This window comes from Rhinoderma darwinii, chromosome 11 (assembly GCF_050947455.1).
Source record: "Rhinoderma darwinii isolate aRhiDar2 chromosome 11, aRhiDar2.hap1, whole genome shotgun sequence".
NCBI lineage: Eukaryota > Metazoa > Chordata > Amphibia > Anura > Rhinodermatidae > Rhinoderma > Rhinoderma darwinii.
In genome coordinates, this window is record NC_134697.1 from 7,703,994 (window position 1) to 7,727,331 (window position 23,338).

The 23,338-nt window shown below is 42.8% G+C and overlaps 1 protein-coding gene across 3 annotated transcripts in view; it reads left to right on the forward strand.

Moving 5' to 3' along the window:
• Positions 1-23,338, forward strand: part of SORCS1 (sortilin related VPS10 domain containing receptor 1) — a 536,576-nt gene that overhangs the window by 502,149 nt on the left and 11,089 nt on the right. For all 3 annotated transcript variants that reach the window (XM_075842830.1, XM_075842831.1, XM_075842832.1), the window contains exons 23-24: positions 4,899-5,033; positions 14,647-14,746. In XM_075842830.1, the coding sequence (XP_075698945.1) occupies positions 4,899-5,033; positions 14,647-14,746 (235 nt within the window). The remainder of the gene's footprint in view (positions 1-4,898; positions 5,034-14,646; positions 14,747-23,338) is intronic.

Genomic DNA, 23,338 nt, shown 5'->3' on the forward strand with positions numbered 1-23,338 from the left:
AGCTGTAGGGGCTGCACCTGGAGAGAGCGCCTGAAACTACAGCAGTGCCATTGTCCCATCTGCACAGCTCCACAGCTGAAGCAAACATCAGGCTCCCAGTTGGCGCTACCCAATATTAATGTGTGCCCCCTGGTGGTAGACATAGTAAAAAAATGCTTTGGTTTCCTGTATACACGGTACCTGACAAGTTCTATAACTTTCTAATATACTTTGTGTTTAAAATTTTCACCATTGTAAGGATCTTTGCTTGCTGTCAGTGAATGAGAACATTCTTGTCTGACAAACTGCAAACCAGTATATAGCTAAAAAGTGAATATATCTGAAAAGTGGATACAATTGACTCCAGTCTAGACAATGCTCTGTGAGCTAAACAGTCTGAACTGCAGACTGATACATTGTAGCAAAATGATAGTTTTTTACCGCTCAGACGGTTGTAGATGTAAAGTCTGAAGTGTTCATCAAGGGTTTGACCTTCCCCCAGCTAGCATGCAGAAAAAACGATCCAAATTTCCACTCGTGTGTATATCTCGCTGGTACTTGTGGTTCCACACAGAAATGAAACTGCAGAAATGCAACTGCTTGCTGTGTATATCCCCGTACTTGATGTTCTAAATCTCCAACAAGGGAGAAAAAGGAGATAGTGCACTACCTTTTGGAAACTACAAATTCCACGAGTTTATTCCATACTTACAAAGATATAGATAAAAGCATAAGATAAGCTCTTGTAACACGCCAAATAATGCAACCCGACACTGGGTTTCACCCTTCTGGCTTCCGATAGATAGATAGATAGATAGATAGATAGATAGATAGATAGATAGATAGATAGATAGATAGATAGATAGATAGATAGAGAGAGAGAGAGAGAGAGAGAGAGAGAGAGATAGATAGAGAGAGAGAGAGATAGATAGATAGATAGATATAGAGAGATAGATAGATAGATAGATAGATAGATAGATGCGAGATCGGACCTAACAACGCCACTTAATATATCAACACAGATCTTTGGCAGATACAATCATACAAAACTTAGAAGTAACTTTTTTCTCAGTGTTCTGGATACAATTTTGCTACTTTGGATGAATTTGTTTATTTATTTTTTGGACAAATTTGCTCCTCCGAAGGAAAAAAAAAAAAAGTAACAGGGGATTTTCCTATTTTCGGAGTCACGTCCTTCCAGATGAGAGATTAAGGAACATGTTCCACTTGCACTGCTGCGCCCTCTCCTGCCACCGTCCATCTGTCGGCCCCTGATTTGCAGATTACTGAGGACAATGTTTTTGTTTTTTCCTCCATACATTATTGAACACTGTTGGGAAATCAGTAATGCAGGGAATGTTTTATTCCTTCTTTTGCATTTTGTTTTTTATTTTATTGCGATTACTAAACAGCGACGGAGTCCACATCCACAGAGCCCGCAGCTACAGCGCCTGCTCGGCAGCGATACCCAGAGGCGGCCTGGATGCTCAGCCAAGCTAGCAACGGCAATTAATCAACCGGCTCTGCAAAATGCTCCCTGGCTCCTGTTCCCACAGAGGCTCCTCTGGGGAACAGGTGCATCACTTGGCGCGGTGGCGCCAGCTGCGTTTGAACCTGAATTCCGTCTGCTAATTAAAACGGTAGCGGTTTAAACCTACAGTCGTCAAACAGCACACAGTCGGGAGGCTGCTTGTTCTCAGCTTATAGTCCTAATGATCCAACCTGATTCCTCGCCTTCTCAGGCTGCCAAGTGTAAGCGTTTAACCACTTCTCGACTGTAGTCTATCTTATTCTGCTGAGCTATTGTTCTCTGTTATCGGCCATTTCAGCCGGTCTATAGGACAGGTGAATACAATCTATTGTTATCAGCCATTTTAGTCTGGAGAGAGTCGGACTGTAGGAATCTTCAATAGGATGAATGGCAGGAAATGCAGAACCCTTCCTGCTCCCCCATGATCACTACTTTCCATCACATATTTGCAGCGCTCAGACTCTCCAGATATGTAAATGATATCAAAGGAAATTCTTTTTTGTAGAGCGAGTCCACCCAGGAAACATTTTATGTATAGATGTATTCAGCACCCAGGGTAAGAAGCAAAAACAATAAGAAAAATAGCTATACAAATACTATAATATACTAAAAAGAAAAATACCAACATGTTGTAAATTAATTTTCCTCGTCACACCTGTCGGGGGATGGGAAGTTCCGAGCATTCTGTTTCACAAAATATTTCCACTTTATAGTCCTCCTGGATTATTACTCTGTTTATCCCCCAATACCTCTGCATCTTTATGCTTAAAGTTAGTGTCCACCTTTTATAACCGTTTTATTAAAAAAAATGTAATCGAAAATTTGGTGTTGATCAATTTTATAATATATCTTTATAGCGGTCGGAGCACTGCTTTCTAAAACAGGGCTCCAAATCTGCTGCATAGACATAGAGAGAAGTGATAGAATTTGAACTGCCTACAGCCACCACTAGAGGGAGCTCACTGCATAAATCTCCCATTGAATTAAATCCCAAAGCCATCTAAGCTCCCCCTAGTGGTAGCTGCAGGTAGTTATGTTATAATTTATAGCTGTGGGAAGGGAAGAACGGGATGTGGAGCTCTATATAAGAAAAACAGTGCTCAAACGCCTATAAAGGGATATGATCAAATTTTATTCAAAATTTTGTTCAAAATTGCAGATTTATTTTGACCCCTTCCTACCATTCCCTGTGAATATATGGCACTTGTAGTAGGGACTTAACTAAATTAATGGGTCAGACTTGTCAGGAGCCACAATTTACAAGCAATAGAGAACCCCCCCCCCCCAAAAAAAAAGTTAGAAATATTGAACTTTTCTTGTATAAGAATAAATGAAGCCACTAACGTCTGAATAAAGTCAGTGATCCCCCTCATGTGCTGTTTCATTTCTGGAGAAGCTCGTGCCGTTCTCCGTCTCTGCTTCAGGCAGTGTCATGAACGTCTTGTCCCACATCGCACTTTACTTCCACCAGTTTCACACAAACTTTACTTTTCCATCTATGTCACTATCTAAAGTAACACACATTTTGTGAATTCCATAACCCAGGCCTGGAAGTCAGGAGACAAGAACGCCACATTGCTCTTGAAATATCTTGAAAAATCTTGATAAACCTTATTCCATTCTCTTTTTACCAATACTGCCCAGTTTTTGCCACAATTTTGCACAAACGCTGCATTTTTTGCCATGATTTTGAAAGAAAAAAACCAAATAAACCTTAAAGGGGTTGTTTTGGGTCAGAAACACGTGTCTGGGTTCTTCCAGAAACAGTGCCACACCTGTCTATATGTGGTATTTCAGCTTAGCTCCATTGATGTGAATGAAACTGAGCTGCAATACCGCATACAACCTGTGGACAAGTGTGGCACTGTTTTTCTAATCCTGTACAACCCCTTTAACTCTGTTCTTCATCACTTGTTATTTTCCATCTTTCCTTGAGGAGTCCAGAGCACAGAAGTGCTAGCGGAGCGATATCAGTCTATACAACCTTCACTTCTGGAGACTGGGGGGTGACAACATCCCCAACCCCCAAAGAAAGCCACACTGGCATTGTCACCTGTTTTTCTGCTATGTCAATTGGTCAAGGACTGAATATGTATTAGAGCTGCTTAGCATAGAGTGCAGATAACGGTGTATTCATTCAGGAGCATCCGTTATAATTGGAGTTCCCCTTTAATGAGGCTGCCCATGTTCTTATGAATGGACCACGCATAATGTGTTATCGTCAGGCAAAGCAGACGACTGTGGAAGAGCAGGAAGGGCGTGTAATGCAGAGACATGATGCATCCTCCGGAGGGCGAGCCACTCTGGTAATAGAAAGGTTTCACAAGCGGGGTACTTCCCTCTATTACATACATATGCCCTAACAAGACATATGCAAAGTATAAACAGACAACCCCTTAGGGGGTAACTAAACTTTCAGAAAAGTTCTGACATGGAGACAGAAGTTTGATCCGTGGGGGTCTGAGCATTGAGACCCCCACCGATCGCTAAAACGAAGCGGCAGAAGCGCTCGTGTGAGTGCTGAGCTGCTTCTCTGAAAGCCGAGGTAACGGTATACGGACTCAATAGAAAGTCTAGGAGCCCGCACACCAACTGCTCGGCTTTCCGAAAAAAGACGATCAGAAATGAAACGGCTCAGCAATCACCCGAGCGCTTCTGTCACTTTGTTTTATTGATCGGTGGGGGTCTCAGTGCTCGGACCCCCACCAATCAAAACTTCTGACATGTCACTATGACATGTCAAAAGTTTTGCAAAAGTTTATTTAGTCTAATCCATGATGCTCTATTGAACAGGCAAGTCACGTAAGCGTCACACCTGGAGCTATCAGCTCGGAGGGTACATGGGTTGTTGGGGGTCTCTATGTTCCCAATCAGTTGTGCTAAGTTGGAAATAGTCATCTTAAAGGAGTCTCAAGACAAATGTGCCCTCAGTGTCCGATTGGTGGAGGTCCGACCGCAGTGACCCATATTGATCGCTGGAAAGACGGATCAGGAGCGCTAGGAAAGCAAGGATCATGTGGCTTCCATAAAAGCCAAGAGGAGCCAACAAGAGACTAAGTGACATGGCGCCTTCCTAATGCGATCAGTGGGGTCACGGCGGTGGAGAACCCATGATACAATGATCAGTACTTGTAGAGGTTTAGCTTTAAGATCCTTGAAACCTAAACAAGATTGGGGTCCAACCAAACATCACATATCATTGATAGCACTGCTATCCTGTGGTGTAGCAGAGACGTCTTAAAGGAGCTACAACCTCTTCACTCCTGATAGCTACACCACTGATTACAGCCCGAAAACCAAGATATTTCCCTTCAGAATAAGGTAATGTGATTTTCCTGTGTCTGGATTGTATGAGGTTTAACGTGTTCGTTTACCTGTGTTCACACAGGCCACAGGCGTGAGCAGCAAACAGATATTAGTTGCGGTTCTCCCAGGACTCCCCACGTCCGCTGAGCTCTTCATCCTTCCCTATCAGGATGGCCCAGATGAGAAGAAGAAGAAGAAGACCGAAGATCTGTCCCAGGTAATAAATACGTCCTATAGAATTAGGCTGTGAAGCTCAATATTGTATGTGAAAAGAAATATAGCAATATAAAGATGTAGCAGAGCTGATTTTGTTGTCAAACTGTTTCTTCTGTGCATTGTGATTACTGAGTTAAGACAATGCAGTAGGTTTACCTCTAATCTTATTAAAAACCATTGATAACACGTAGTCTTGCTGCGAATAGTTATGTTAAAGACAATCTCAGCTCTGCTTAATGGTAAAGTCACATGACTCACGGTAGGTCCTCATCATTTAAGCACTAACTCTATTTGCAGAACCATTATTCTCTAATCTAATAACAATAAAATCCTTTATTCCCGATTCCTCAGATCCTACTATTGTGTGTTCTTCTCCCCAGCTGGTAATGGTTTCCTGTATTGGTGACCACGTTCTTTATACACGTGGTCACCAGTAGTGGCAGTCAAATAATTTTCTATACAATCTCCTGGGTGTCTTATGGCAGCTCTGCTCACTTATCATATTGTCATTGTTAATGGTTTGCTGCATTGGTGACCACGCTTTCTATACACGTGGTCACCAGTAGTGGCAGTCACGTATTATCTCCATGGTATCTCATCCCAGCTCTGCTCACTTATCATATTGTCATTGTTAATGGTTTGCTGCATTGGTGACCACGCTTTCTATACACGTGGTTACCAGTAGTGGCAGTCACGTATTATCTCCATGGTATCTCATCTCAGTTCTGCTCACTTATCATATTGTCATTGTTAATGGTTTACTATATTGGTGACCACGCTTTGCTTCACGTGGTCACCAGTAGTGGCAGTCACATATTATCTCCATGGTATCTCAGCTCTGCTCACTTATCATATTGTCATTGTTAATGGTTTCCTGCATTGGTGACCACACTTTCTATACACGTGGTCACCAGTAGTGGCAGTCACATATTATCTCCATGGTATCTCATCTCAGCTCTGCTCACATATCATATTGTCATTGTTAATGGTTTACTTTATTGGTGACCATGCTTGCTATTCACGTGGTCACCAGTAGTGGCAGTCACGTATTATCTCCATTGAATCTCATCCCAGCTCTGGTCACTTATCATATTGTCATTGTTAATGGCTTCTTGCATTGGTGACCACACTTTCTATACGTGTGGTCACCAGTAGTGGCAGTCACGTATTATCTCTATGGTATCTAATCTCCGCTCTGCTCACTTATCATATTGTCATTGTTAATGGTTTACTGTATTGGTGACCACACTTTCTATTCACGTGGTCACCAGTAGTGGCAGTCACGTATTATCTCCATGGTATCTCAGCTCTGCTCACTTATCATATTGTCATTGTTAATGGTTTCCTGCATTGGTGACCACGCTCTCGTGGTCACCAGTAGTGGCAGACAGTATAATCTCCAGGCGGCTCACCTCCGCTCTGCTCACTTATCATATTGTTATTGTGTGACGCAGGGGACAGTTGTAGAATTTTTCATTGCTTCATGACATTTCAGTCTTCAACCTGGGTCTAGTAGAAGCAGGGGATCGTTATAACGACCCCAATCAGGTCAATTAAACTTTAGGGACAAGTAGAGCTCTATAGGTCTGTCCGATGAATGAGATTCTAGTTTTTGTTGGGAGTTTAGACTTCACGACTATAAACATCTTAGAAGACCAAAAATTATTTTGGTGTAAAGGAAAATAATGAAATGTTCAGCACCTCCACATCCCATGAAAACCACAGTAACCACTAATGTTTTAGGAACAATCTTTTCTACTTATATCGCACATTAAAGTAACACTCCTGGCAAAACTGATACATTGTTTCAACCTAGTTCAGGGCTGTAGGGGGCGGAGCATGGCACATATTGTCTCTCTGTAAATCCTTTTGTCATGCCCCGCCCCCTTAGGCCCAGCTCTATGCATGACACAGAGTAAAGTTTGCTCAGAGTACTGCTCTAAGTGAAGACTATATTAATGAATTTTATATATATATTGTTATCGAGGCTTAACTATATAATTATGCAACATTAAAGGGGGGAGGTGCATAAGCATGTAACATCTGGGATGCGTTTTTCTCCACCACTAACCCCCACGTGCCTTATGATCAGCAAAGAGGGTTTTTTTTAAAGGAGCTGAATCCTGTAATTACTGCTGGCCAAGGGGCACCAATTTTTGGACGTGTTGGACCCTTCTGTGGTTTACCTGCAGGAAAGAATAATATATCATGAGGAATTGTGCCGTGACAGCCTCAGATATACTACATCTGACAAACTCAGCACTGCTACTTCTTTATTACTCCTTCCAGAAGGTCTTGTTTTAAAGCTTCATAAGCAAAAGGCTTTATGTGGAGCTGCAGTGATGGGTCATTCAAGCTAATTCCTGGTGGAACAAAAGGTCTTCTGATCCCAAAGTTGCTGACTAGCCGCTGTCATCTTCATCACCTGCCCGGAACGCCGTCCTACTGAACTAAGAACACTCGGGCCCCGACTGTATATTAAATCAGGTCTTGAGAAATAATTGATAAGACCTTTCACTGGAAGGCAGCTATGATCAAAACGTGCACTTGTGTTTGCGTTGCGACAAGAACCGGAGCTGCCATGTTCTCTGACAGATGTGCCTGGGGAACGACGCTCATTTCAATATCCCGGCCATGGGCACACAATGGAGAAAGACGTCTCTAGGATTCCTGGAAGTGAAGATTATTCATTCACCTCTATGATGTTATTCTTCTAAGGGATTGTAGACTGTGTTGGTATCCACTGGATTGACAGGCTGAATTTTACCTTCTTATCCCAATTAAATAGTTGTGATCTGATTCAAAGCCCAATACATTTTTTAAAGAGTGCCCGAAATAAAAATGATGAAAATTCAGAAATTTTTTTGGGGAAAATTCTGGAAAAATAAGATTGATCCGGCATCTCATAGGTCAACTCCACAGTTTCACGAGTGTTATGTCCACTTTTGGGTACACGGTTGTGTTCTGGGCTCTCAGAATCTTAGGGCTCTTGCACACGAATGTGACGCCCGGGTCACGCCCGTGTTCTGTGGAAAGATCGGACGTGTTCTATCTTTCCACAGATCGGAGAGTCGGGTCTTTTTTCACGGACCCGATTCATCCACTGAAGTGAATGGCTTCGTGAAAACTATCGGGTGGCACTTGGATGCCGTGAAAAAAAACTGCCCAAGTGGCACTCGGTCGGTTATGTGCAAGAGGTCTTAGGATATGTTCACACGGCAAACAAAAAATGGCTGTAAAATACGAACCGGTTTGAGCAGCCTCTGATTTTCAGCCGTTTTTTATATATCAGGCTTTTTTTGCTGCGTTTTTTACGTCCACTTTTGGAGCTGTTTTTCTATTGACCCAATGACAAACGGCTCCAAAAACGGCTCAAGAAGTGACATGCACTTCTTTTTACGAGTCGGTTTTTTATGGGCCGTTTCTTCAAACGGCCCCGTAAAAAAACGCCCAGTCGGAACGAACCACCGTTTTTCCATTGAAATAAATTCGAAGATGTTTGGATGCGTTCAGCCTCCGTATTTGTAGCCATTTTTCGGGGTTGTTTATGGTCCGAAAAATGGTTGAAAATAGGCCGTGTGAACATACCCTTACTGTAGATGATTTGGGGTTAGGTTCGAGACCCATATTGGAAATGTTGGTTTCGAATGTATTTATAGGCTGTGTTCTATTAAAGGAAGTGTTATGTCTAGCACAGCTAATGAAGGTGTCATTCTCAAGCCCCTCAGGCCAAGCACTAAGCAGAATAAAATGTATCAGTTTTGTCTGGAATGTTCTGATATACCCCCATATAATCCAGAAATGAGTAGCAGATACCATCTTGTTGGCTGAAACATTCTGTTGGAGTTGGCAAAAGGTCAGCATTGCATTTGGATACACTATATATAAATTAATTGGCTGAATTCTCACGGGGACTGGCTCAGACCTCGTCATGGCTGCTCCCAATGTATGTAAGTTAATATAACCAGAGAAGTCATTTTATACCATAAATGTACTTCCAGCGCCTTATAAATTGCACAAAATGCAATTCAAAAATACCCATATTTATGATGAGGCCAAATCCCTCCTGACTCCCGCCTGAATATTAAAATCCTAAGAAATCTTTTCTTTATGTAATCCCAAAGTCTCAGTAGTCATAAATAGAGAGAACAGATAGCGCGTGGTCCTCCACCGAGAGAGGAAAGTAAAGATAGAAAATATATGAATGTGTGGTCCACTCAATCATCTCTCTTTGTGCATTAGACCTCATGGGCATGGCCGTACTATGGATCTGTGGGGTGCAAATCAGTAATATGGCACTCATAGGGTCCTATAGGTCCATACAGTGCCTCGTGGTTCCTCAGATTTAGCAAAGAGGCACACTGAGGTTTTTTTCTTATGGACTCCATGAAAAAAAATCATGGCATGCTCCATCACATGGTTTATTATGGTAGGGAAACCGCAGCACACACGTGATCCAGTGAGGGTCTTTTTCAAGCCGGGGTCACTGGGGTCGAAACGTCGCTTTTTATGGTGAAATAAAGACACCTCTCTTTGATACCTGGATAACGCGTGTGCCGCGGTTTCTCTACCTTCTTGTGTCTACTTTGGAGCTGAATTGGTTACGACTCGACACTGCCTGCACCGATTGAAATATTTTCCTGTTTATCTGCCCCCTGTGAATGCTCTCTGGGACTGTGATGTGCCGCTGATCTCTTTCTTTTGGATATGCTTTGTTATGGAGCAGAGGCGTAACTTAAAGTGATTGTCCGAGCACGGCCAACTGATGATCTTTTCACAGGATAGGTCAGCCGTATATGATCGGTGGGGGTCCGACACCCGGACCCCACAATGAGCAGCTGCTCCGGCTGCCTCCGGGAACCGGATGTCCATGCCGGATGCAGAAGGCTCCGGATACAGAATAACGACCGAGCTGCAGAATTTAAGTGAATAGGAGCAGAGCTCCGAATACTGCATACTATCCCATGCCCGGAGGCAGCCGGAGCAGCTGATCGGTTGGGGGTTGGGGTCTTGGACCCCCACCGATCATATATTGATCACCTATCCTATGGATAGGTCATCAGCTGTCCGTGCCCGGATAACCCCTCTAATGCTCTAGTACCCCAATGCAAAATCTATAATAGGGACCCAAATCTCTCATTGTAATTTATAGTACGGTTTTGCTCATATGAAGCAGAGGGTCCTTCTTGAGCCTTAGGATTCTGGGACCAGGTGTAACAACAACCTCTGCATCACTTGTAGTTATATAATTATGGAGATACTCTATCCTAGAAATATTTCCACCCGAAAACAAGGCATCCATTAGGACAGTATAGATGGTACTGTAGTCAGGGGTTAAATAGATTTAAAAAAAATAGGGCTGACAGATTGCAAAATCTTTACGATCTTTACACTTCATATTGATCATGTGATCCCCTCCCCAAAACATCCTCCCTCCGTTGCCCATCAAATGTACATAATGGGTCACCGGATCGAGAGATGGAAAATAGCCCAGGGAGCTCTGACCATTTTACTGTATGGGTCCCATGGCAGGTACCATATGGTTGCACACAGTGTATGGACCCGTAGAGACTCTAAGTGCCACTGTCACGGGTCCGCCAAGATCCCTTATTCTACATAACACAGCACACTTACCTTCCACATTATGGAAAACACATTTTGAGATCACCATTAGGTCAGCTCTGCTACATCTATGTTCACCTACAATTTATAAATGTTCTCAGCATAAAAAGCATTAAAGATAAGTGTAAGAAACTCTTTTCCCCCTGAAATAGGTGATCGTGATGAAGGACAAATCTTGGAATGTTTCTCCGAGCTCTGAAATAATTACTCCCGAAATTGGACACGTTCCACGTCTGCAATAAAGCATTATCTAATTTGTTATGCTGCTTTTAATATCTTCGACCTAGATCCTGCTTAATAAGAAAATCCGAATGCACTAGTGAATCAGGTGTGGGACCATGGATTAGGGTCTCTCCGGGCCCATTCTGCGAAAATCACCGAAGGTTTAAATGCTGAGTTGGCTCTTGGTAGTTGACTCTGCCGCAACCACTGACCTAAATCAAACTTAAGTGTCTATCACTAATCACAGGAATATTAATCTTTCTTGCTAATTAGATGTTACTATTCATTGCTTGTCCTTGGTGAAAAATGACTCATGAAAAATGACTCCTATTACAGGATTATTCCTTCTCCTGACAACACATTTAATTCTGAAGATAAAGAAGAGTCAGCCGTGAACCAAAAATAGTCCTGAGCGCTAATTATTTCTATAGGACTTCAACCGTTAGAGGAGATCAAAAGTTCAAGTGTGGAGTACGCTGCGTTTTTGCCGCTTAATTGTTCGGGAACGTTTTGAATGCTCGCCATGTGATTAACAAAAAAGTTCTATTATAGAGGGGCCCTTGATAAAGTGGGTCAGCCCCCCCCCCTTGTTACTGGGGGGATGGCTCCCATCTTTAGAGAAACTGTATTATTAGAAAACAAGGGACACCAGACCCTTCTCTCTAGGGGACTATACTTGGCACCATAATGGGGACCCAGGTCTGCGATTTAAAATCTGTGGGCCCCATACCGTAAATTGGTCAAGGTCCCTCAGATTTCTTCACTCTTCTCCAGTTTTCCCCCCACCGTGAACACTTGATGGGAAAGTGGAATAGATAAGGGGATATGTGTAGCATGTGGGCCCCTATAAAGAGAAACATTATTGAGATTAACATAGTCTTTATATACAGTAGATTTTGTGGGGTCCTATTCAATAGATCAGTGATTAGTAGAGGATAGATTTTGACTGAAGAGTGGGGACACTTTTTAAGACTAATTTTTCCTGGCTCCTGACAGCAGTACCGCCTGCAGTGCCCTGATGGCAGCCCTGTGGGGCCCCTTAAGAACTTTTTTACAGGCCCCTTTTTTTTTGTGTATGCCACTGCCATTTTTTTGTACCAGTATTTCACCCACTGTGTGCTCTGGAGCCGCCACGCCAACAGCTCTGTGTCCAAACACTGAAGAATGCAGCTCTACCTTCCTCGCACAGAGCAGGAAATCAAAGCATGGTTTATAACAACAATCAGTAGCTGAGTTTAATGCAGTCGGTCTGCTCTATGTGTGCACAGCGGGATAAGACCCTTTCATATCACTCTCCACGCATTGGACAAACCAGAACAGAGGCTCCTACTTTCCTCTTAACAACCCCGTAACAGTAACGTGTGTGTACAATTTGAATCCGCCAATGAGAGAGACATGCTGCTTGTCAGGGGCTCTCCGGCTTTGGCTCATAGAGGGCGGTTCTCAGAAGAAAGCCCCTTTACGTCATCCATATGCTCTGATAGGATATATGGACATGGGATGTCCTGATGGGATAACTCTACTAATAAATAAGTACAAACCATTGATCTTGTTATGTTTGCTCCATTGCTGTTGGTTGGAGACCATCTAGTGACATGTATCAATATGAAAACACAAGTCATGGAAATAGCCTTTAGTTGCTACAATGTAGAAACCAAACTGTAACATTGATTTCAGAGATCACAAAGTCTTTTTTATCTTGTAGGAAAGGATCATTTGGAAAACAAATTTTTTACTCTGGCTTTTAATTTTAATTTGATACATTTTTGGGGGATTTCCACTCTGCTTCATAATAGATTTTGCTGAGTTTTATATAAGAAAGAAGTATGTCAATAGGCAAAACAAAAAGCTGCAGCCGCTGCCATTTCTCCTTCCATTCCCTATGGATGCGTTTCAGCAGATGGATGGATTTGTCACACACAAGGCAAATAAAATCATGCTTGTGAGTTTGCATAATCACATTTAACATTTTATGCCATTTGCTGAACATCATAATCCACAGATGTCGTAGAACAACAACTCTGCTGTATGTCAGGCAGATGCGCACCAATCCCCACTCTACCTGCAGCTACTCACAGGTTGAAATTTCCACTTCTATTTTTCTGTTCACGGAGGAAATGATGGGTTGTAATCAAGGTCAGCAGCTCCATTGGATTTGTATGTTTTTCCTTCGGCAAAAAATTTTTTGGGGGACCCTAATGCAAAAAGTTCACCTGTGCCACCCACCTAACAGACCACAATTTTGTGTTCCACCATATGTGCTGACAGCATGCAGTATAGCAGCCAGTGTGGTCAAAGTGTAGTCCGGGAGTCACATGCGGCTCACGGGCCCCTGTCATGACTTTCCAACCCCATCATGACATAGAAGACTTGGCCAGCCGGACATTGCGGGTGAAATGTAGTATTACATGGCCGCCATAATCTACTTGGCTATACATTGATACTTTGTTTGATGCTATATCGCCATGTTGCTTGGGAGTTTAGCCATACGTGCCACCTGGAGATGTGAAAACCTCTGTCATTTCTTAACCCCCCCCCCCCCCCAATTTTTTTGCAGATTGGCAATATTCCCATTACAAAGCTTTATTGCAATATACAAGATAATGGAGGCTGAAATACTTTAATACAAAGGTTTATTTTCGCTTCCATTGTCCGAAGGAAATATGACTCCATAATACGAAATTTGCCGGAGGTTTCCCTCTCCGTTATAACTAAGAAACGGCAGAATCGAATTCTTAAAAAAACTTGCGAAATGGTAACAACACAAGGGCTTCTATCTAATGCCATGTTTAGAAATTGCACATAGGTTTTAAACGACACGAGGGCACATGGATGTCACAGAGGGAGGGTCCGAGCGAGGGATCCCTTTTTATGAGCCAGAACAGAGCGTGGCTATGTAAGAGCGGCTCTCATCCTGGCAGACTTCAACCGCTAATGTATCTGAATGGCTGCCATGCAATAGTATAGCGTCCCCTGCTGGGGAAATATCTAGCTAGAGAAAACTTCTGACAAAATCGACTGTTTGGAGTGCCAGGAGCTGGTCGACACGCCAGCTTCAATATTGTCTGATGAGACAATTCCTTTCAATTTAAATTTTATCCTACTGCTGCTCAGTTAAAAAAATAATAATTCTCACTTCATAACACATGACAGACAGCTTAAAGTGAATGTTCACTCTTGAGCACCGTTTAGTTTATTTAATCTAAATCGTTCCAAAATCATTTGCTAATTCCTTAATATATCTTTATAGTGGACAGGGCTCCATTTTATGAGCTCCAAATCCCCTGCATAGACATAGAGAAAAATGATAAAATGTAAGCTACCTGCAGCTGCCACTAGGGGGAATTTAGGAATTTGCTGAATAATATTTATGCATTGATCTCCATAATAAAACAGTATGCAGTAAGCGCAGAAGCTCCCTCTAGTGGTGGACTGAATTTTAGTTGATATACATTACTTAAAGGACCTCATTTTTGTAATACTTTCTAAAAACTTTACTAAGGACTCCAATCTCTCAAAATATTTAACATGGGAGTGTTTCATCTCACGCCTATGAACTTTAGGTATGTCAAGCCAAGAGAAAGGCCATTACAAAGTCAAGTGAACGGTGGAGTGCTACCTCGTATTTTGGAGCTGTTTGACTAAGTATCTAGGGACACTGGTCACGTGTCCAGAAATTGGAAGCTAAAAATATCATATATAATTGCTGGGAAAGAGAAAACGTTTATTATATTTATGGTCTCATGGATCTTTTTATAATATTTTCTTAGATCTGTGATGTTTTCATCAGCAAGCTTAATCAAGAGATGGTTCATTTTGAGCTGAAACCCGGAGTCCATGTTATGGTTCACGCCGCACATTTAACAGCAGGTAAATAAAATGTTTCTACTAGAACTTTCTTGCATTTTTTTTTATCTTAATTGATATTATTATTATTATTTATTATTATTATTAGTATTATTATTAGTATTATTATTATTATTAGTATTATTATTAGTATTATTATTATTATTATTATTATTATTATTAGTATTATTATTATTATTGCACTGCTTAGTGAAATAATTGCGTAATTGACGCCAATCCTCATGTTCAATCATTTACTAATATATTTTTCTTAATAATAATTTTGATATTATTATTAATATTATTATTAATATTTCTATTAACATTAAGTCAAGTTCAGACAAAAATTATTAACAAAAATCTGCCACGGATTTTGTGATAAGGGCGAAGACTGTAGTGAAAATAGGCGCATTTGAAAATCTGTGCAGAATTTTTTTCCACTAAGGCCGAGTTCCCACGTAGCCATAAACGCTGTGGAATGTCCGCAATGGAATTCTGTGTGGAAATTCCGCAGCATTTACAGTAGCAGCAAAGTGGATAAGACTTAGGCTATGTTCACACTGAGCTTTTTGCAGGCGGAATTTCTGCCTCAAAATTCCGTTTGGAAGTTTGAAGCAGATTTTCCTCTCCCTGCACGCCGATTTTCGAGGTGTTTTTAGCTGCGTTTTTCGCCCGTGGCCATTGAGCACCGCAGGCATAAAACGCTGCAAAACACACTTTCTCTGCCTCCCATTGAAGTCAATGGGAGGTCAGAGGCGTAAACGCCCGAAGATAGGGCATGTCCCATTTTTCTCCTGCGAGACGGTTTTACTGCTTGCGGGTAAAAGATGCCTCCGCCTCCCATTGAAATCAATGGGAGGCATTTTCGGGCCATTATTGACGAGTTTTGCGACGCGGTTTCCGCGTCAAAAAACACGCCAAAAAAGACCATGTGAACATAGCCTTAGAAAATCTCATGCTGCAGAAAAAAAACGCAGCGTAAACATTAATAAATTAACCTGCAGTGCAGAATTTAATTCCGCAGCACGTCAATTTATGCTGCGTTTTAGTTGATTTTCCGTTGCGAGTTTTCCCCACTGAATTCAATAGGGATGCAAATACCGCAACAGAAAGCCAAGTGTTGCGACTTTTGCAGCGTATTTGCAGCGATTACGCTGGGAAAAACACAACTACGGAAAACAAAAAAAAATCATACTTACCCAGAACACCCTCCTCCTTCCTGCAGTCTGGCCTCCTGGGATGATGTTTCATCCCTTATGACTACTGCAGCCAATCACAGGCTGCAGCGTCACATGGCCTGCAATGTCATTGTAGGAAACCGGACTACGTGCAGAGAAGACGGAGGGGGTAACTATGAATGGTTTTCTTCTGCAGAGGAAATTCCGTTTGAAAAATTGTTTTGCGCGATTTTGCGGACGTAAGGTTTACGCAGTGTATCCGACCCGTAGGAACCCGGCCTTAGTGTGAATTGAGTTTTGAAAACCCTCTGAACGTGTGTTGTACTGTACTTTGTTTCATAAGCCACACTGAAAATCTGCGCCCATTCCATCTGAACATGGTCTTTCTACTTACTGTATTATTATAGTCTGAATTATTCTATTTGATCTTTTTCAACTTAATAACGAATACAAAATAAATATTTTAAATACAAAATAAAATAATTTAAATTAAATCACAAATTAAATTCAATTCTAACCAAAATAATCCTGTAAATAATAGTAGTAGTAAAATAATAATGATGACGATAATAATAATAAAAAACAATTATTATTAGTAGTAGTAGTAGTGGTAGTGGTAGTGGTGGTGATAGTAGTAGTGGTAGTGGTAGTGGTGGTGATAGTAGTAGTGGTAGTGGTAGTGGTGGTGGTGATAGTGGTGGTGGTGATAGTAGTAGTGGTAGTGGTGGTGGTGATAGTAGTAGTGGTAGTAGTGGTGGTGGTAGTAGTGGAAGTGGTAGTGTTTGTGGTGATAGTGGTGGTGGTAGTAGTGGTGGTGGTGATAGTAGTGGTGGTAGTGGTGAGGCAATACTATCTGAATCTACATAATTTACATATAGACACAGGGAGGCAGTACTATTTGTACCTACATCATTTACATACAGAGACAGGGAGGCAGCACTATCTGTACCTACATCATTTACAGGAAGGGACAGTAAGGCAGTACTATCTGTACCTACATCATTCACAGGGCAAGACAGGGAGGCAGTACTATCTGCACCTACATTATTGACAGGCAGGGACAGAAAGGCAGTACTATTTGCACCTACATTATTCACAGGGCAAGACAGGGAGGCAGTACTATCTGCACCTACATTATTCACAGGGCAAGACAGGTAGGCAGTACTATCTGTACCTATATTATTTACAAGGAGAGACAAGCAGGCAGTACTATCTGTACCTTCATCATTTACAGGGGGCAGTACTATCTGTATCTTCATCATTTACAGGGGGCAGTACTATCTGTACCTACATCATTTACAGGGGGCAGTACTATCTGTATCTTCATCATTTACAGGGGGCAGTACTATCTGTATCTTCATCATTTACAGGGGGCAGTACTATCTGTACCTTCATCATTTACAGGGGGCAGTACTATCTGTACCTTCATCATTTACAGGGGGCAGTACTATCTGTATCTTCATCATTTACAGGGGGCAGTACTATCTGTACCTTCATCATTTACAGGGGGCAGTACTATCTGTACCTTCATCATTTACAGGGGGCAGTACTATCTGTACCTTCATCATTTACAGGAAGAGACAATAATATCTGTGTTTAAGAATCTTTCTCCATGTAAATGATGTAAAGGATACAAACAATATCAGGTCATGTGTGCGTTGTAGATCTAAATTGTTACCTTGTTGTCCAGTCTAACGTGGCCAGAATATCTTTATCTCAGTTAGACTTTGGCTTTTGCTATGGACAAATTGGGATCATGAAAAATTTTAGTTCTTGCATTGAAATCCTAATGCATCTCCCCTTGGAAACCCTCAGTGTGTACAGAGGCCTCGGTGCTTAGATTTGTGCATTCAAGTGTGTTTAATGGCAGCAGAAGATACACAAAGGAGCGTTCAGCCGCCGCGTTATGTGTGTAATACAGACGCTCAGGTGACCTTAGATATTGGGAAGCCTTTACACTCAACCACAACCAGTGTAAGCTGTTTCACCATTCTCAGGGCGAGTGTAGCGTACGCTAAGCTGATGATAATAATAATAGGGTTTTTGTTAAGTTCTATTATCTGACATGTCACTAATTCGACATACAGTATCACAAATCCACAAAGATAGTTCATGGCCATGGACCGTCAGCATTGGGAGTAATATATTATAAAAGATAATAAGCAGGTAGCAGATAGACATTAATATAACGTGCCAGAGGTGGTGTAGCACATTCATAGGCCCAGTGCAAAAGTTCAATGATTTTAGTTCCTCCTTGAACATTTTCAGCCTCAGATACCCACTAGAGCGCCTCTCTCATATGCCCCATACAGTACCTCAACATCTGATACCCACTAGAGCGCCTCTCTCATATGCCCCATACAGTACCTCAACATCTGATACCCACTAGAGCGCCTCCCTCAGATGCCCCATACAGTACCTCAACATCTGATACCCACTAGAGCGCCTCCCTCAGATGCCCCATACAGTACCTCAACATCTGATACCCACTAGAGTGCTTCTCTCAGATGCCCCATACAGTACCTCAACATCTGATACCCACTAGAGTGCTTCTCTCAGATGCCCCATACAGTACCTCAACATCTGATACCCACTAGAGCGCCTCCCTCAGATGCCCCATACAGTACCTCAACATCTGATACCCACTAGAGCGCCTCCCTCAGATGCCCCATACAGTACCTCAACATCTGATACCCACTAGAGCGCCTCTCTCAGATGCCCCATACAGTACCTCAACATCTGATACCCACTAGAGCGCCTCTCTCAGATGCCCCATAGACTATCTCCACATCTGATACCCACTAGAGCGCCTCTCTCAGATGCCCCATACAGTATCTCAACATCTGATACCCACTAGAGCGCCTCTCTCAGATGCCCCATAGAGTATCTCAACATCTGATACCCACTAGAGCGCCTCTCTCAGATGCCCCATAGAGTATCTCAACATCTGATACCCACTAGAGCGCCTCTCTCAGATGCCCCATATAGTATCTCAACATCTGATACCCACTAGAGCGCCTCTCTCAGATGCCCCATAGAGTATCTCAACATCTGATACCCACTAGAGCGCCTCTCTCAGATGCCCCATACAGTACCTCAACATCTGATACCCACTAGAGCGCCTCTCTCAGATGCCCCATAGAGTATCTCAACATCTGATACCCACTAGAGCGCCTCTCTCAGTTGCCCCATATAGTATCTCAACATCTGATACCCACTAGAGCGCCTCTCTCAGATGCCCCATAGAGTATCTCAACATCTGATACCCACTAGAGCGCCTCTCTCAGATGCCCCATAAAGTATCTCAACATCTGATACCCACTAGAGCGCCTCTCTCAGATGCCCCATAGACTATCTCCACATCTGATACCCACTAGAGCGCCTCCCTCAGATGCCCCATACAGTACCTCAACATCTGATACCCACTAGAGCGCCTCTCTCAGATGCCCCATACAGTACCTCAACATCTGATACCCACTAGAGCGCCTCTCTCAGATGCCCCATAGAGTATCTCAACATCTGATACCCACTAGAGAGCCTCTCTCAGATGCCCCATACAGTACCTCAACATCTGATACCCACTAGAGCGCCTCTCTCAGATGCCCCATACAGTACCTCAATATCTGATACCCACTAGAGCGCCTCCCTCAGATGCCCCATAGAGTATCTCAACATCTGATACCCACTAGGGCGCCTCTCTCAGATGCCCCATAGACTATCTCAACATCTGATACCCACTAGAGCGCCTCTCTCAGATGCCCCATACAGTACCTCAACATCTGATACCCACTAGAGCGCCTCTCTCAGATGCCCCATAGAGTATCTCAACATCTGATACCCACTAGAGCGCCTCTCTCAGATGCCCCATAGAGTATCTCAACATCTGATACCCACTAGAGCGCCTCTCTCAGATGCCCCATACAGTACCTCAACATCTGATACCCACTAGAGCGCCTCTCTCAGATGCCCCATACAGTACCTCAACATCTGATACCCACTAGAGCGCCTCTCTCAGATGCCCCATAGAGTATCTCAACATCTGATACCCACTAGAGCGCCTCTCTCAGATGTCCCCAAATACATTGTCTCAGCCTCAGATACCCACTAGAGCGCCTCTCTCAGATGTCCTATACAGTATCTCAGCCTCTGATACCCACTAGAGCGCCTCTCTCAGATGTCCTATACAGTATCTCAGCCTCTGATACCCACTAGAGCGCCTCTCTCGGATGTCCTATACAGTATCTCAGCCTCTGATACCCACTAGAGCACCTCTCTCAGATGTCTTATACAGTATCTCAGCCTCTGATACCCACTAGAGCGCCTCTCTCAGATGTCTTATACAGTATCTCAGCCTCTGATACCCACTAGAGCGCCTCTCTCAGATGTCCTATACAGTATCTCAGCCTCTGATACCCACTAGAGCGCCTCTCTCAGATGTCTTATACAGTATCTCAGCCTCTGATACCCACTAGAGCGCCTCTCTCGGATGTCCTATACAGTATCTCAGCCTCTGATACCCACTAGAGCGCCTCTCTCAGATGTCCTATACAGTATCTCAGCCTCTGATACCCACTAGAGCGCCTCTCTCGGATGTCCTATACAGTATCTCAGCCTCTGATACCCACTAGAGCGCCTCTCTCGTATTTCCTATACAGTATCTCAGCCTCTGATACCCACTAGAGCGCCTCTCTCGGATGTCCTATACAGTATCTCAGCCTCTGATACCCACTAGAGCGCCTCTCTCGGATGTCCTATACAGTATCTCAGCCTCTGATACCCACTAGAGCGCCTCTCTCAGATGTCCTATACAGTATCTCAACCTCTGATACCTATTAGAGCGCCTCTCTCAGATGTCCTATACAGTATCTTAGCTTCAGATACCCACTAGAGCGCCTCTCTCGGATGTCCTATACAGTATCTTAGCATCAAATACAAACTACAGCACCTCCCACAGATTCCCCTATACAGTCTCTCAGCCTTAGATACCTCCATTAAAAGGTACAGTATAGTACTTCATTTTTTATTTGTTTGCGGGACGGCCAATGGGGTGCTAACCTGCTAATGTACCTTTTTAATATATATTTTTTTCCCTAATAAACTCAAACCAGAATGTAATCCTGTGTTGCCCGATCCAAATAAATGTCTCTGGTATCAGAACAATCACAATGAACCCTTGCAAATAAATTCTGTGGCACAGTGCCTCATGCTCAGGTGACTCCCATAGTGCCTGCCAAAGATATCCCCATAAAGTGCCTTACCCTCAGAAACCTACAAGAGTGCCTGTCACAGGTGTTCTTCAGCTTGCCAGCCACAGTCCCCCATAAGAACTTTAGAAGATCATCATAGTTCTTCACAGAGATACCCCATATAGTACCTCCGCATCAGATATATATCAGAGTGCCTCCATAGATGCTCTACAGCTTGCAGCCACAGTTCCCTCCAGAATGCCAGCCACAGATGACCCATTCAGTCCCTTGGCCAAAGAAGACCACCATAGTCCCCCAAACAGATCCCCTTATTTAGTACCTCAGATGCCCATTTTAGTGCATCTCACAGATACCCCCATATATTACTATAGCCTCAGATACCCACCATAGTGCCCATCGCAGATACCCCTATAAAGTCCCTTAATTTCAGATACCCACCATAGTGCCCATCGCAGATACCCCTATAAAGTCCCTTAATTTCAGATACCCACCATAGTGCCCATCGCAGATACCCCTATAAAGTCCCTTAATTTCAGATACCCACCAGAGTGCCTTTTGCAGACACCCCCTACATTACTGTTTCAGATGCTCTCCAGACGGCCAGCCACAGTCCCCATCCCCCCAGGATAAAGTCTGATCTTACCTCCTGCACTGGTCTGGTCTTCTTCCCTGGGTCTGAGCCATATAATCTGTAATGTTGGGATGCCCCTGTACAGTCACACCATTTACTGTGTGGTCAAGGTGGCCCAGAACTAAACATAATATGCAGATGCTCAGCGTCAACCCTAAGTTACAGTATAACAAAATATTTGATTATTTTTGGATATTCTGTTGAAATTTTTTTTATATTCTTTACTGAAAAATATTTATTTCCGTACTCTGGAGAACTTACACCCCATGTACGTAGAGTATGGACATGTTGTAAAGACAAAGGAAGGCAATGAAATTCTTTAGCACCAGCCAAACTTTCATTCATTCTTCTTCTATTTACCACAATGTACCACACCTGTAAGTCACCCGTAAGAGAATGTGATCCTTGCCCATGTCAGATATGTCAAAACCTTGAGATTATTTACGTAAACTGTGAGACCTCTGATCAGATGAGGGCTCCTTGATGATACAACAGATGTGGTGGAATCTACGAGTAAGAGGGATATTATCCAGGGACGTCTTCTCTAAAGAAGGACGGATGCAGATAAGAAGGTCCATCGTGTGTAGCTGCTTATGTCTTACAAGCTCAGTTCTTAATAAGATCCCAGGGAATATCAATTCATGTTTTTGCATCCCATTATCTGCTGAGCAGATGTTCCTCTCGCCCTGTTCGTACATGTGCTGTACATACCAAGTGAAGTTTTCCCTTCTGCAGGATCCACTAGTCTGAAGAGTTATTAATGAACTGCTCCTCATCGCATTCACTTTTAACGGAGATCACAATAAACTCTAGAAAAACATTCACTTAAAGTCTATGCACACCTTATTATATATATATCTATTTTTTAATAAAATTGTCTATCAGTGTGTTTGGTGCAACTTTCAAAATATTTTTTATTACAAATTATGTTTACCTTTTGAGATACAGCTGCTTTGTATCCTGTATATAGAGCAGCTGTATCGTGCGCTGAAACCTGTATCCGTCAGGTCAGCGGGACTGACGGGTTCAGTGACAGCGGAACCTGGGTGTCTCTGGCACACAAGATCGAGCTGCTATCGATCACATAACGTAGATGTGACCGATTACAGGTGGATGACACGCAGGATCTGCTGACACTGAACCCGTCAGTCCCGCTGAACTGACGGATTCGGATACAGCTGCTCTCTATACAGAATATAAAGCAGCTGTATCTCAAAAAGTAAAAATAATTTTTAATAAAAAGTATTTTGAAAGTTGCACCAAACACACTGATAGACATTTTTATTTAAAAAAAAAACTAAATTGTTTCAAAGGTGGACATAGCCTCTAAATAGTTTCCAGCCTAAGGCCTCATGTACACTTCCATTGCCCGTCGTACGGCCGTTAATGACGTATCTGCCTAACACGGACCGCACACGGTCCGTTATGCAGTCCGTGTGCAGTCCGACTACAATGGCCGAGAATGTTCCATCAAAAACTGACCGGAGTAGCACCTGTCCTATTTTGTCCCGAACGGCCACACAGTTCCTTTAAAACAACGGAAGTGTGCATGGCCCCATAGAAATGAATGTGTCAGTTTTCTATCCGTTAAAAAAACAGA